The sequence below is a fragment of the Pristiophorus japonicus genome, chromosome 6, assembly GCF_044704955.1.
Source record: "Pristiophorus japonicus isolate sPriJap1 chromosome 6, sPriJap1.hap1, whole genome shotgun sequence".
In the NCBI taxonomy this organism is placed as follows: Eukaryota; Metazoa; Chordata; class Chondrichthyes; family Pristiophoridae; genus Pristiophorus; species Pristiophorus japonicus.
The window spans coordinates 119,437,102-119,453,846 of NC_091982.1; the positions used below are offsets into that span (position 1 = coordinate 119,437,102).

Sequence of the window (16,745 nt, forward strand, 5' to 3'; positions counted from 1 at the left end):
TAAAGTCACCCATTATAACTGCTGCACCTTTATTGCATGCACTCCTAATTTCCTGTTTGATGCCCTCCCCAACATCACTACTACTGTTTGGAGGTCTGTACACAACTCCCACTAATGTTTTTTGCCCTTTAGTGTTCTGCAGCTCTACCCATATAGATTCCACATCATCCAAGCTAATGTCTTTCCTAACTATTGCATTAATCTCCTCTTTAACCAGCAATGCTACCCCACCTCCTTTTCCTTTTATTCTATCCTTCCTGAATGTTGAATACCTCTGGATGTTGAGTTCCCAGCCCTGATCATCCTGGAGCCACGTCTCCGTAATCCCAATCACATCATATTTGTTAACATCTATTTGCACAGTTAATTCATCCACCTTATTGTGGATACTCCTTGCATTAAGACACAAAGCCTTCAGGCTTGTTTTTTTAACACCCTTTGTCCTTTTAGAATTTTGCTGTACAGTGCTTTGGGTTTCTCTGCCCTCCACTTCTCTTCATCTCCTTTCTGTCTTTTCCTTTTGCCTCCTTTTTGTCTCCCTCTGTCTCCTTGCATTGGTTCCCATCCCCCTGCCATATTAGTTTAACTCCTCCCCAACAGCACTAGCAAACACTCCCCCTAGGACATTGGTTCCGGTCCTGCCCAGGTGCAGACCGTCCGGTTTGTACTGGTCCCATCTCCCTCAGAACCGGTTCCAATGCCCCAGGAATTTGAATCCCTCCCTGCTGCACCACTGCTCAAGCCATGTATTCTTCTGCGCTATCCTGCGATTCCTACTCTGACTAGCACGTGGCACTGGTAGCAATCCCGAGATTACTACTTTTGAGGTCCTACTTTTTAATTTAGCTCCTCGCTCCTTAAATTCTTTTCGTAGGACCTCATCCCTTTTTTTACCTATGTCGTTGGTACCAATGTGCACCATGACAACTGGCTGTTCTCCCTCCCATTTCAGAATGTCCTGCACCCGCTCCGAGACATCCTTGACCCTTGCACCAGGGAGGCAACATACCATCCTGGAGTCTCGGTTGCGGCCGCAGAAAAGCCTATCTATTCCCCTCACCATCGAATCCCCTATCACTATCGCGCTCCCAATCTTTTTCCTGCCCTCCTGTGCAGCAGAGCCAGCCACGGTGCCATGAACTTGGCTGCTGCTGCCCTCCCCTGATGAGTCATCCCCCCCAACAGTACTCAAAGCGGTGTATCTGTTTTGCAGGGGGATGACCACAGGGGATCCCTGCACTATCTTTCTTGCACTGCTCTTCCTGCTGGTCTTCCATTCCCTATCTGGCTGTGGACCCTTCTCCTGCGGTAGGACCAACTCACTACACGTGATACTCACGTCATTCTCAGCATCGTGGATGCTCCAGAGTGAATCCACCCTCAGCTCCAATTCCGCAACGCGGACCGTCAAGAGCTCGAGGCGGATACACTTCCCACACATGTAGCCCCCAGAGACACTGGAAGTGTCCCCGAGTTCCCAGGAGCATATCACGTGACCGAGCTCTCCTGCCATGCCTTAACCTTAGATACCCTTAAATTGGTAATAACAATGCTAAAGTTCACTTCCTGATATATAAAAGAAAAGAAAAGCTACTCACCAATCACCAGCCAATCACTTACCCCATTGGCTGTGACGTCACTTTTTGATTCCTTTCGACTTCTATTTTGCTTTCTCTCCTGCTGTAGCTGCACCGGTACGCCTTTTATAGGCCGCTCCGACACTGCTCCCACCTCTCACCAACTGCCACTGGCTCTCGATCTCCCGCTGGGCTTTTGATAGGCCGCTCCCGCCTCTCACCAACTGCCGCTGGCTCTCGATCTCCCGCTGGGCTTTTGACAGGTCGCTCCCCTCTCACCAACTGCCACTGGCTCTCGATCTCCCGCTGGGCTTTTGACAGGTCGCTCCCCTCTCACCAACTGCCGCTGGCTCTCGATCTCCCGCTGGGCCTTTTATAGGTCGCTCCCCTCTCACCAACTGCCGCTGGCTCTCGATCTCCCGCTGGGCCTTTTATAGGTCGCTCCCCTCTCACCAACTGCTGCTGGCTCTCGATCTCCCGCTGGGCCTTTTATAGGCCGCTCCCCTCTCACCAACTGCCGCTGGCTCTCGATCTCCCGCTGGGCCTTTTATAGGCTGCTCCCCTCTCACCAACTGCCGCTGGCTCTCGATCTCCCGCTGGGCCTTTTATAGGTCGCTCCCCTCTCACCAACTGCCGCTGGCTCTCGATCTCCCGCTGGGCCTTTTATAGGTCGCTCCCCTCTCACCAACGGCCGCTGGCTCTCGATCTCCCGATGGGCTTTTGATAGGTCGCTCCCCTCTCACCAACTGCCGCTGGCTCTCGATCTCCCGCTGGGCCTTTTATAGGTCGCTCCCCTCTCACCAACTGCCGCTGGCTCTCGATCACCCGCTGGGCTTTTTTTTTGTTTGTGTACCTGTATTGCTCGTGTACCTGTATAGCTCATGTACCTGTATTTCTCATGTACTTGTATAGCTCGTGTACCTTTATTGCTCATGTACCTGTAAAGGTCGTGTACCTATATAGCTCATGTACCTGTATTGCTCATGTACCTGTATAGCATGTGTGCCTGTATATGTCATGGAATGTTTTAAATGCCCTTACATTTTACAACAAATCCAGTTGTACATGATGTGGCCTGTGATGGGCTTAAAACATTCACGCGAGTTCAACAAACCTGAAAGACCAGTATGCCCATGTGTAAAACGGCCAGGTTGATCTGCGTTCCTTTGCCATCACTGGCTGGATGAAGTCTGATGCCGTACATCTCCAGCTTCCGCGTTGTGTCCAGAAGGCGGGTGTCAGATTCAGCTGACGTCAGCCCACTGTGCGAAGGTGAAACCAAGAATAAAGTAATGTAATTTCTCCACGTAATAACTGACCTTCTAAAGATCAATGACTTTTCCAGACCATCTTCACCCAAAATCAGAGCAAATATATCACAGCTCTCACAATCATCTCAAAGAAGTTCCTACACAGTGCATTTCTTTAGAAGTGTTAATTTAGGCAAGCACAGCATCAAGCAAGGTCCCACAAGCAAAAATCAGATAAGTGACCTGTTAATCTATTTTCCTGGTGATGTTGGTTGAGGGTTGAATGTTGGCCAGCACACTGGGGAGAACTCCCTGCATGTTTTGAAATACGGCCATGGGATCCGTGACATCCACCTGAGAGAGCAGACCGGACCTCGGTTCTATGTCTCATCTGAAAAATAGCACCTCTAACAGTGCAGCGCTCCCACAGTACTGCACTGGGAGTGTCAGTCCCGATTATGTTCTCAAGTCTCTGGAATGGGACCAAAATTCTAACCCAAAGACAAGTGTACTACCAATTGAATCAGAAGGTACTAAAATATCTCTTTATATTAAATTCTATAAAACCGTGCTGATTTTTATTTTGTACTTACATGAGTTTCTGGTGAAAATTCATTATTTTATGAATCAGGCATTCCTGGTTTGGAAGATATATCTTGGATTGTAAATGTGATCGGTCCAGTTCTTCATCAAAATCACCGACCTCAGCTTAAAGATAGGAAGACAAATACACAGCAAAAGGAGAGGGAAATAGAAACGTGCGTAGCAAACCAGAGAAATAGGAAATAGGTGAGCAAGTGACATTGGGGGTGATTTTAACGTTGGGCGATAGTCTAAGACAGGCGATATGGAATTAGCCATCCATTATACACCCCGTCTTGTTGGGCATGGTGTATAATGAGCCGTTAATTCCATATCATTCACCATCATACCAAGTTAAAATGACCCCCAATGGGTCTGACTCATAAATATTATGCTGCATTTATTCCTGGGATGTGGGCATCACCGGCAAGGGCAACATTTATTGGCCATCCCCAGATGCCCTTAAGCAGGCCATACCTTCACCACACAGACTGTAGCCTTCTTTGAACCGCTGCAGTCCGTGTGGTGAAGGTGCTCCCACAGTGCTGTCAGATAGAGACTTCCAGGATTTTGACCCCGCGACGATGAAGGAACGTCAATATATTTCCAAGTCAGGATGGTGTGGGACTTGGAGGGGAACGTGGAGGTTGTGGTGTTCCCGCGATCTTGCTGCTGTTATGGTGGAGATGGAGCCTCTCTCACGGTGGGGAGGGCAGTTTGTCTCGACACAGTTAGCCCTTCATTCTGTTCTTTTCCTCACTAATGTGTAACGTACATCCGCCTGTTAAACCCTCTATTCATGTTGTACATGCTCCTCTAATTCTGTGCTCAGGCCCTCAGGATGTCAACCACCAAAGAGCTGAAGAAACAATGGGTTGGATTCTCTGGTGTTACCGTCTCTGTTTTCCCCCCGGAGGGGCAGCAATGGCGGTGGTGAGCTCTTCCGGGCGGGTGGCCAGCTTCCAGTGCCCCGCGGGGGGTTTCGGAGCAGGTTTCGGCGGGGCGCGGAGTATTACCACCCGGGAGAGGTCAGCCGGTGTGCAAAGCCCCTGGTCGCGACAGCGGCTTGACTTTTGCCTCCCACCCGATCCATAGCGCCCCCTACTGGGACCACCTGTGAAAGTGGGCAGTCCGAGCTGGAGCGGCCGCAGTGAGGGAAGTAATGTCCACCTCAGGTAAGTGAAATTGTTTTTTTTTTTTGCAGTTTATGTTGTGGTGGCGTGAGGAATTCATGGGAAATGTTTTTGGTGTTTTTTTCAGGGTTTTGTTCCCCCCAGGCCTCTCTCAGGGCGCTCCGAGGCCGGCTGTTTTGCTGGGGATTTTCCCATGCTCAGCCGGCCTAGCGCCCTGAGAGAGATGTGTAATGCCTCCCTTAGTGCTCTGCCCCACACTCCGGGCCCAGCTGCACAATTTTGCTGACTGAGGCGCAAGCTGTTCCCGGCGCAAACTTTACCGCTCCGCTGCCATTACTGCCCCACCGCCATTACCGCCCCGGAATCAGCAAAGCTGAAAATCTAGCTGTAAGCTTTCGGCGCTTCTTCCTTGTAGCGTTGGGGTTCAGTTGCACAACAGGCTGCGTTTACAATCTAAGCTTTTGTGCGAAGCAGTTCCCTGAGCAGTGGATCTGGAGTCAGGGCTCGGACCTGTCTCCCAGGAGAGGCTGGGAGAGGAACAAGTGCCTCACTCACTGAATAGAAGCTTCACCCAGGCAGTGCAGACCAGGCTCTGGCTGGCTGAAGCCCCGAATATAGCCACCCGTCTCAGGCGGTCAGTGTAAATATACATACATCTGGACTGGACATAAATCTGACACTTTGATCTAGAGGCGTTTAAAAATAAAAATAACATAACTGCAGTACTGGCAGAGATCCCGAACTGCTTCCGCAGCTCAATTAGATGTTTAACCTTCTTATGAACTCCATAGGATGGATAATTTTGGTCATTACTCACCCTGGATGACGAGAGACAGTAACAGTGCGGCACTGTTGTCATTGCAAAGCAGCCTCCCGGCAACCAGATCCCGTTTGATTTGCTGAGCAAACAGATACCTGCGGAAGGAACGAGCTCTGTTAGAATATCGCCATGCAATCACGGTGTAGAATTTAGACAGACAGGCAGCACAGTCGATATCTCAATCCAGGCCAGAACTAGAGCAGGGACTGCCCCTTGGGGCATCTCATAGCAAGTGCTGCAGAAAGAAGCCATTCAGTCTGCTCAGTGGGTAGCACCCTTGTCTCTCAGCCAGAAGGTTGTGGGTTCAAGCCTCCCTCCAGGGACTTAAGCACAAAATCTAGGTTGACACTCGAGTGCAGTACTAAGGGAGTGCCGCACTGTCGGAGGTGTTGTCTTTCAGATGTTAAACCGAGGCCCGGTCTGCTCAATCAGGTGGATGTAAAAGATCCCATGGCACTATTCCGAAGAAGAGCAGGGGAATTCTCCCAGATATCCTGGTCAATAGTTTTCCCTCAACCAACGTCACTAAAAACAGATTATCTGCGCATTATCTCATTGCTGCTTGTGGGAGCTTGCTGTGTGCAAATTGGCTGCTGCGTTTCTTGCATTACAACAGTGACTACACTCCAAAAGTACTTCATTGGCTGTAAAGTCCTGAGGTCTTGGAAGGCGCTATATAAATGAAAGTAATTTTTTCTTTTATGCCTGTCAACGCTTCAACTGGACCTATCTCCTCTAATTCCATTTCCCTGCATCCAGTCCTCTTGGGTAACCCTTGCCACTGGACCAAGACCTAGCTCTGTCAAGCCCATGTGGTGTGCAACCGCCACCACACGTTAAAAAAATCCACGCACAGGCATCTTCCACCCTTCAGGATGTAGTTCAGGATCTGGAATATTAGGTCCTTCATTGAAACACCTGTGAACTTTTTGACTTGGAAGCAAGTCATCCTCGATTCGAGGGACTGCCTATGATGATATCAAATACTTAAACAATTCCCTTTTGAATGATGTTCTCATCTCTGTCTCGGAGTGCCGTGTGGTAAAGCATTCTGTGTTCTAATAAGCCTCTGTACAGAAACATCTTCTAATGGGACCTGCGGGCGAGCGGAAAGGGTGAACAGGGAGCTGGTAAAGGCTTTCAACTAGTAAGAATCTACAAGAAACTAAACAAGCCTAAGTATAAATGAAACAGGAAAGCAGGGCATAGGACAGAGTAAACGAAGGGAGGACATAAATGGTCAGGGAAAGAATAGACTTATAGAAGGAGTGTAAAATGATGGCTAAAAATAAAGTGAGAGGAACGGCTGGACCTCCCCTTCCCCACAGGTGACCAGGCCTCTTCTACTGTTGAGCACCATGGCTATGATTCTTCCACCCTCCCACTCCTTGCTGACCTCCCACCTGGAACTCCAACGGACCACTGACCCTCTCAATGCCTGCCCCCAACCAAGCAGCAGACCACCTGCCATCACGGGCGCTACTTAGCGCCGAGCTTGCGGCCAACATCTCGCCGTAGGCAACTAGGCTCATACAGCAGTGCCTGGTCTCCAGTCATCTTGGACCCTTTTGCCACTGGACCAAGGCCTTGCTCAGCTAAGCCCTGTGGTAGTCGGTGTGCAACGGCCACATTAAAAGAACTCGCGCACAATCATCTTCCACTCCGTTAACATGAAGTTCCGGATCTGGAACGTCAGGACGCTCATGGACAATTCCAACAGCGACAGGCCGGAACACCGCACTGCCATAGTTGCCCGGGAACTTAGACGCTTTGACATCGACATCTCCGGCCTAAGCGAGACCCAGCGGGCAGGGGAAGGCCAGCTCAAGGAACAAGGTGGAGGTTACACCTTCTTCTGGAAAGGAAAACCAGAGGAAGAACGCCGCCTTCAAGGAATCGGCTTCGCCGTCAAAAATGAGCTGGCTGACGGCTCAAAGACTCCGACTGCGGGATTAACGAATGCCTCATGACTCTTCGCCTTACACTATCCCAGAACCAATGCGCCACAGTCATCAGTGCGTACGCCCCTACACCTGATGCAATGGATGAGGCTAAAGAGGGTTGTTATTCCAACCTCAAAACATCCCTGTCCCGCATCCCCGCGGGCGACAAACTGATCCTCCTAGGTGACTTCAACGGCAGGATTGGCAAAGACACAGCCCTCTGGGTAGGCGTGATTGGCAGAGAGGGGGTAGGGAAAGCCAACTCCAGCGGTACCCTACTCCTGACAAAATGTCTAGAACATGAACTCCTCATCACCAACACCCTGTTCTGTCAGAGGGACAAATACAAGGCATCGTGGCAACACCCTCACTCCAAACACTGGCACCTGTTCGACTATGTCATCATCCGAGCCAGGGATCGCAAGGATGTGCGCATCACCCGCGCCATGACAGGAGCTGACGACTGCTGGACGGACCACCGCCGAATCCGATCCATCATTAATATAAACATAGCCCCAAAGCAGAGGGGACAGCTGAAGCAGTGCCGCAAAAAATTCAATGGCGGGGCACTTAAAGACCCAGCTAAGAGAGCTCTATACAGCCAGCACCTCACAGCTAACCTGGCAAGCCTTGATGACCCTGAGATGCTGAATGCCCACAGCGCTTGGTCTGCTCTCCAGGCCTCCATAACCAGTGCCTGCGAAGAGACGCTTGGTTACTCAACCAGAAAACACCAGGACTGGTTTGATGAAAATGATCAGGCGATCCAAGAACTAATAGATCGTAAGCGCAGAGCATTTCTGAGCCTCAAGCAACAACCCAACTCGGAGCTACAAAGCAACGTTACAGACGGCTCAAGGCTGAGGTCCAACAAAAAAACAGGGATCTAAAGAGCAGGTGGTGAATGGAGAAAGCACAGGAGATGCAACAACTGGCCGACAGCCATGATATGCGAGGATTCTTCATCGCAGTCAAGGCCATCTACGGTCCAAACTCCCAAGGCCCCACCCCACTCAAGAACGGGGAAACACTCATCAAGGACACCAAGGCAGTCAGGGCCCGATGGAAGGAGCACTTTGAAGATCTCCTCAACCGAGACTCTGCCTTTGACTCGAGTGTTCTCGACTCCATCCCGCAGCATGCTACCCGCCACAATCTCAGTGAGACTCCAACACTGCACGAAGTAGGAAAAGCCATAAAACAGCTCAAGCACAACAAGGCTACGGGAGCGGATGGAATTCCTGCTGAGGCGTTAAAGTATGGCGGAGAGGCGCTGTTGGCGCGGATACATGACATCATCTCTCTCATCTGGAGGGAGGAGAGCATGCCAGGAGATCTCAGAGATGCAGTGATCGTGACCATCTTTAAAAAAGGGGACAAGTCCAACTGCAGCAACTACAGGGGAATCTCCCTGCTATCAGCCACTGGGAAGGTTGTCGCGAGAGTCCTCCTCAACTGTCTTCTCTCTGAGGCCAAGGAGCTCCTCCCGGAATCGCAGTGCAGATTTCGTCCTCTACGGGGCACAACGGACATGATTTTTGCAGCATGACAGCTACAGGAAAAATGCAGGGAGTAGCGCCAGTCCTTATACATGGCCTTTTTCGACCTTACAAAGGCCTTTGACACTGTCAACTGCAAGGGTCTATGGAGTGTCCTCCTCCATTTCAGATGCGCCCAAAAGTTTGTCAGCATCCTCCGCCTGCTCCACGTTGACATGCAGGCCGTGATCCTTACCAACGGATCCTTTACAGACCCAATCCACGTCTGGACCGGGGTCAAAGAGGGCTGCATCATCGCCCTAACCCTCTTCTCAATCTTCATTGCTGCCATGCTCCACCTCACAGTCAACAAGCTCTCCGCTGGAGTGGAATTAAACTACAGAGTCAGTGGGAACCTGCTTAACCCACGCCGCCTCCAGGAAAGGTCCAAGATCACCTCAACCTCTGTCGTCGAGCTACAGTACGCGGACGATGCCTGCGTCTGCGCACATTCTGAGGTTGAACTCTAGGATATAGTCGACGTATTTACTGAGGCATACGAAAGCATGGGCCTTACACTAAACATCCGTAAGACAAAGGTCTTCCTCACCGTACAGCACTGCCCCCCAGTCATCAAGATCCATGGCGTGGCCCTCGGCAACGTGGACCATTTCCCATACCTCGGGAGCCTCTTATCACCAAAAGCAGACATTGATGAGGAAATTCAACATCACCTCCAGTGAGCCAGTGCAGCCTCTGGCCGCCTGAGGAAAAGAGTGTTCAAAGACCAGGCCCTCAAATCTACCACCAAGCTCATGGTCTACAGGGCTATAGTAATACCCGCCCTCCTGTGTGGCTCAGAGGCATGGACCATGTACAGTAGACACCTTAAATCGCTGGAGATATATCACCAACGATGTCTCCGTGAGATCCTACAAATCCCCTGGGAGGACAGACGCACCAACATCAGCGTCCTCTTCCAGGCCAACATCCCCAGCATTGAAGCACTGACCACACTCGATCAGATCCACTGGGCGGGTCACATAGTTCGCATGCCAGACACGAGACTCCCAAAGCAAGTGCTCTATGTGGAGCTCCTTCACGGCAAATGAGCCAAAGGTGGGCAGCGGAAACGTTACAAGGATACCCTCAAAGCCTCCCTGGTAAAGTGCAACATCCTTACTGATACCTGGCAGTCCCTGGCCAAAGACCGCCCTGTGGAGAAAGTGCATCCGGGAGGGCGCTGAGCTCCTCGAGTCTCAACGCCAAGAGCATGCAGAAATCAAGCGCAGGCAGCAGAAGGAGCGTGCGGCAAACCAGTCCCACCCACCCCTTTCCTCAACCACTATCTGTCCCACCTGTGACAGAGTCTGTGGTTCTCGTATTGGACTGTTCAGCCACCAAAGAACTCACTTCAGGAATGGAAGCAAGTCTTCCTTGATTCCAAGGGACTGCCTATGATGATGATGAAATGTCTGCACAGTATCCTTTATAAATTGGGAGAATTGGAAGCAATAATATGTTGTGAGCAACAAGATATAGCAGGGATTACTGAGACGTGGCTACAGAAAAATCAGGACTGGGAATTAAACATTGCAAGGTATAACATATTGAGAAAAGATAGAGAGAGATAAAAGGGTTGGGGGGATGGTGGTGAGGGAGTAGCTGTACTTATTAAGGATAACATAATGGCAGTAGAAAAAAGTGGCGCAGCTATCAGCAAGACAGAAATAGAATCTATATGGATAGAGATAAATAACACTGTAGGATCAATCGCACTAATAGGGGTAGTCTACAGACCACCTGATAGTGGAAGGGAGGTGGAGGAAGAAATATGCAAACAAATTAGGGAAATAAATAAAAACATAGAATAATAATCCTGGGGAATTTCAACCACCCTGATATTAATTAGCCAAAAGGTAAAGGGGTAAAGGGAATAGAGTTCCTACAATGTGCACAGGTCTCCTTTCAAGCCTAGTTTGTAAGAAGCTGGATTTTTCTATTGATTCTAGTAAAGAGGAATGACCAGAGCAGATAAGAGAAGTAAATGTGGGGGAACATCTAGGCAATAATGACCATAACATATTATGCTTTAAGATAATAATTGAGAAGGGCATAAGCATTACAAAGAACAGGATTAAAGATTAGAGAAAAGCTGATTTTGAGGGGCTGAGAGTAGAACTTGGAAAAATAAAATGGACAACAATATTGGCAAAAATGATGTAGAACAGCAATGGAAAACATTTAAAATGGTGTTCAACAGAGTCCAGGAAAAATATGTTCTGCTAAAAAACAAGGACAAACTAAACACTGATAAGACACCATGGATAAATAAAGACATAAGGGAAAAATTGAGGGAAATAATGAGGCGTACATGAAGTACATGGATAGCAGGAGAAAGCACGACAAAGGATAATATGAAGAGATTAGGAGAGGAGTCAAAAAAACAATTAGGAAGACAAAGAAAAACTACGAAATTAAATTATCGACAAACAAAAGCAAAATATAAAATGTTCTGTAGGCACATCAATAACATAGGAAAGTCGGGATGGGAATAGGGCCACTAAGGGATGGACAGGGCAATACCACAGGCAGCAATAGAGAAATGGCAGTAATATTAAATAATTACTTTGCTTCAGTATTTACCAGGGAGACACATCAGGTAGACATGACATTGGAATATATGGACAGATAGAAATGATATAACCACATTTAAAATAAAGAGGAGAAATATTAAATAAACTAATCAAACTCAAAGAGGATAGAACTCCTGGTCTGGATGGATTGCATTTGCGCATTATAAAATAATCTAGGAAAATATAGCAGAGACTATCATTAATTCATTACTTAATGCATTAGAAAAAGGTGTGTGCCAGAAGACTGGCAGTAATGGTATACCTATATTTAGTAGGGAGATAGAGCATGTCCAAGGAACTATAGACTAACCTACTAAAGGAGAAAATAGAAAACAACTAGAAACCAAAGTCAGCATGGATTTCAAAAGGGTAAGTCTTGCTTGACCAACCTCAATGAAGTCTTTGAAGAGGTAACAGAGAGAGTAGACAAAGGTAATACAGTAGACGTAATTTATCTAGATTTCCAAAAACGTCTTCGATAAGATACCACATAATAGACTGATGAACAGGGTCAGAGAATGCAAAGTCAGGGGACAGGCAGCAGAATGGATAACAACTGGCTTCTGGAGAGAAAGCTGAGAGTAGGGGTAAAGGACAGCCATTCACAGTGGCAGAAGGTGGGTGGTGGTGTTCCACAAGGATCAGTGCTGGGACCACTGTTGTTCACCATTCATATTAACGATTTCGAATTTTGAATCAAAAACACAATTTCTACATTCCACAAATTGGGGGATAGTCAATGCTGAGGAGGACTGCAACAAATTACAAGAAGACATTAATGTATTTGCAGAATGGACATATAATTAGCAAATGAAGTTCAACATAGACAGGTGTGAGGTCTTACATTTTGATAAGAAAAATAAGGAAGTTACATATTACTTGGAAACTCAGGCCTAGAAATTGGCCTCCTTAGCACTTCTGTTATCGCCACTGGGGGCGATAACAGGGGCTAACCACTTACCGACCGAGGTGAACGACTCCCGCTAAATTCGGCAAAGGTTTGCGGCAGTGGTAGGACGTTGCACTCCGATCTTCTTCGGCCGGAGTTTGCGACGTCATCGCTGTGCACATCACCCCGGAGCACGTTCCGGCCCGGTTTCGCCCCCTGCAGCATCACCGGGCGAAAACGGGAGGCGTCCATCGGGAGGCTGGGCGCTTCGGGGGCAAAACTTAAAGGCGAGGTGGCCAAGGTGAGTAGAAAAAGTTCCAAATGGTGTTTGTCATTTTTTTTGCTTCCTCTTTGGCCACGATAGATCAGCCCGGCACTCTGCTGCAGTGGCTCGAGCTGATGGGGACGGATCGCGGCTGCTGTCGGGGACCAGCTCACTGATCCCAATGCACAGCCTGCAGCAATGGCCCTTCCCTTTGAGGGAGGGAAGGAGCCTCCAGACACAACAGCGTGCATGGCCCAGTGTGCAGCGCTGCATACCCTCTGCCCTGCCTGCAGTCCCTCGGAATTGAGGAAGACTTGCTTCCACTCTTAAAATGAGTCCTTTGGTGGCTGAACAGTCCAATACGAGAGCCACAGTTCCTGTCACAGGTGGGACAGACAGTCGTTGAGGGAAGGGGTGGGTGGGACAGGTTTGCCGCACGCTCTTTCTGCCGACTCTGAGCCATACAGGGGGCAGGTATTACTACAGCCCTGTAGACCATGAGCTTGATTTGAAGGTCTGGTCCAGTTGCACTCCAGGAAGGAAGTGGCGTACTTGATTTAGCACTCCACTTCCTTCCTGGAGCGTAAACACCAAATTTTTTAAAAGTTGAAAATCATTAACGCCTGCCGCTAACTTTTTCCAACTTTTAAAAGTTAACACAACAAACGGGGCACTCCCGAATTTTACTCCCCAGAATCTAGGTGGGGTAGTGGAGCACAAATACACAAATTATTAAAAGTGGTGATGCAGATTAATAAGGCCATAAAAAAGATAAAAACCAAGCACTAGGGTTTATTTCGAGAGAGATTGAATTGAAAAGTAGTGAAGTTTTGCTAAACCAGTATTGAACCTTGGTTAGACCACACTGAGTACTGCGTACAGTTCTGGCTGCCATATTATAAAAAGGATATAGAGGCACTGGAGAGGGTGCAATAAAGATTTACAAGGATGATACAGAAATGCAAGGGTATACCGATCAGGTAAAGAGAGAATGTTTCCACTTGTGGGGAAGAGCAAAAGTAGAGGCCATCAATATAAAATAATCACCAAGAAATCAAATCGGGAATACAGAAAAAACTTCTTTACTCAGAGAGTGGTGAATGTGGAACTCGCTGCCACAGGGAGTGGTTGCAGCGAATAGTATTGATGCATTTAAGAGAAGACTAGACAAGCATATGAGGGAGAAGGGAATAGAGGGTTATGCTGATAGATGTAGATGAGGAAAGACGGGAGGAGGCTCGAGTGGAGCATAAACGCCGGCATAGACTGGTTGGGCTGAATGGCCTGTTTCTGTGATCTATATTCTATGTAATTCTAACCTTTGCCATTGTTTTTCTAATAATGATCCTGTGTCTGTGTCCCCTCATTTCATCAACCAGCACTTTCACCATTTACCCTCTCAAAACACCTCATCATCTTAAAAACTTCTATTAGATTCCTTTTAATCATCCTTTTCTGTAAAAAAAAGGCCTCATAGAAACATAGAAAATAGGTGCAGGAGTAGGCCATTCAGCCCTTCGAGCCTGCACCGCCATTCAATAAGATCATGGATGATCATTCCCTCAGTACCACTTTCCTGCTTTCTCTCCATACCCCTTGATCCCCATAGCCATAAGGGCCATATCTAACTCCCTCTTGAATATATCCAATGAACTGGCATCAACAACTCTCTGAGGCAGGGAATTCCACAGGTTAATAACTCTCTGAGTGAAGAAGTTTCTCCTCATCTCAGTTTTAAATGGCCTACCCCTTATCCTAAGACTGTGTCCTCTGGTTCTGGACTTCCCCAACATCGGGAACATTCTACCTGCATCTAACCTGTCCCGTCCCGTCAGAATCTTAGATGTTTCTATGAGATCCCCTCTCATCCTTCAAAACTCCAATGTATAAAGGCACAGTTGATCCAGTCTTTCCTCATATGTCAGTCCGGCCATCCCGGGAATCAGTCTGGTGAACCTTCGCTGCACTCCCTCATTGCAAGAACGTCCTTCCTCAGATTAGGAGACCAAAACTGAACACAATATTCCAGGTGAGGCCTCACCAAGGCCCGGTACAACTGCAGTAAGACCTCCACGCTCCTATACTCAAATCCCCTCGCTATGAAGGTCAACATACCATTTGCCTTCTTCACTGCCTGCTGTACCTGTATGCCAACTTTCAATGACTGATTTACCATGACACCCAGGTCTCGTTGCACCTCCACTTTTCCTAATCTGCCGCCATTCAGATAATATTCTGTCTTTGCCCCCAAAGTGGATAACCTCACATTTATCCACATTATACCGCATCTGCCATGCATTTGCCCACTCACCTAACCTGTCCAAGTCACCCTGCAGCCTCTTAGCATCCTCCTCACAGCTCAAACCGCCACCCAGCTTAGTGTCATCTGCAAACTTGGAGATATTACACTCAATTCCTTCATCTAAATCATTGATGTATATTGTAAAGAGCAGGGGTCCCAGTACTGAGCCCTGCGGCACCCCACTAGTCACTGCCTGCCATTCTGAAAAGGACCCGTTAATCCCGACTCTTTGTTTCCTGTCTGCCAACCAGTTCTCGATCTATGTCAGTATATTACCCCCAATACCATGTGCTTTGATTTTACACACCAATCTCTTGTGTGGGACCTTGTCAAAAGCCTTTGGAAAGTCCAAATACACCACATCCACTGGTTCTCCCTTGTCCACTTTACTAGTTACATCCTCAAAAAATTCCAAAAGATTTGTCAGGCATGATTTCCCCTTCATAAATCCATGCTGACTTGGACCGATCCTGTCACTGCTTTCCAAATGTGCTGCTATTTCATCCTTAATAATTGATTCCAACATTTTCTCCATGACTGATGTCAGGCTAACCGGTCTATAATTACCCGCTTTCTCTCTCCCTCCCTTTTTAAAAAGTGGTGTTATATTAGCTACCCTCCAGTCCATAGGAACTGATTCAGAGTCGATAGACTGTTGGAAAATGATCACGAATGCATCCACTATTTCTAGGGCCACTTCCTTAAGTACTCTGGGATGCAGACTATAAGGCCCCGGGGATTTATCGGCCTTCAATCCCATCAATTTCCTGAACATAATTTCCCGCCTAATAAGGAAATCCCTCAGTTCCTCCTTCTCACTAGACCCTCGGTCCCCTAGTACTTCCGGAAGGTTATTTGTGTCTTCCTTCTGAAGACAGAACCAAAGTATTTGTTCAATTGGCCTGCCATTTCTTTGTTCCCCATTATAAATTTACCTGAATCTGACTGCAAGGGACCTACGTTTGACTTCACTAATCTTTTTCTCTTCACATATCTATAGAAGCTTTTGCAGTCAGTTTTTATGTTCCCGGCAAGCTTCTTCTCGTAGTCTATTTTCCCCCTCTTAATTTTACTCTTAGTCCTCCTCTGCTGAATTCTAAATTTCTCCCAGTCCTCAGGTTTGCTGCTTTTTCTGGCCAATTTATATGCCTCTTCCTTGGATTTAACACTATCCCTAATTTCCCTTGTTAGCTACGGTTGAGCCACCTTCCCCGTTTTATTTTTAATCCAGACAGGGATTGCTGAAGTTCATCCATGTGATCTTTAAATGTTTGCCATTGCCTATCCACCGTCAACCCTTTAAGTATCATTTGCCAGTCTATTCTAGTCAATTCACGCCTGAAACCATCAAAGTTAGCTTTCCTTAAGTTCAGGACCCTAGTTTCTGAATTAACTGTGTCACTCTCCATCTTAATAAAGAATTTGATCATGTTATGGCCACTCTTCCCCAAGGGGCCTCGCACAACAATATTGCTAATTAGTCCTTTCTCATTACACATCACCCAGTCTAGGATGGCCAGCTCCCTAGTTGGTTCCTCGACATATTGGTCTAGAAAACCATCCCTAATGCACTCCAGGAAATCCTCCTCCACCGCATTGCTACCAGTTTGGTTAGCCCAATCAATATGTAGATTAAAGGCGCCCATGATAACTGCTGTACCTTTATTGCATGAATCCCTAATTTCTTGTTTGATGCTGTCCCCAAGCTCACTACTACTTTTTGGTGGTCTGTACACAACACCCACTGGCGTTTTCTGCCCTTTGGTATTCCGTAGCTCCACCCATACCGATTTCACATCATCCAAGCTAATGTCCTTTCTTACTATTGCACTAATTTCCTCTTTAACCAGCAATGCCACTCCGCCTCCTT

General features: G+C 47.8%; 1 protein-coding gene across 1 annotated transcript in view; it reads right to left on the bottom strand.

Moving 5' to 3' along the window:
* LOC139266159 (FERM domain-containing protein 7-like) overlaps positions 1-16,745 on the bottom strand; it is a 98,209-nt gene that overhangs the window by 20,206 nt on the left and 61,258 nt on the right. The window contains exons 5-7 of the mRNA XM_070884002.1: positions 5,360-5,457; positions 3,421-3,535; positions 2,692-2,839 (exon numbers count right to left, since the gene is read on the bottom strand). Coding sequence (XP_070740103.1) covers positions 2,692-2,839; positions 3,421-3,535; positions 5,360-5,457 — 361 coding nt within the window. The remainder of the gene's footprint in view (positions 1-2,691; positions 2,840-3,420; positions 3,536-5,359; positions 5,458-16,745) is intronic.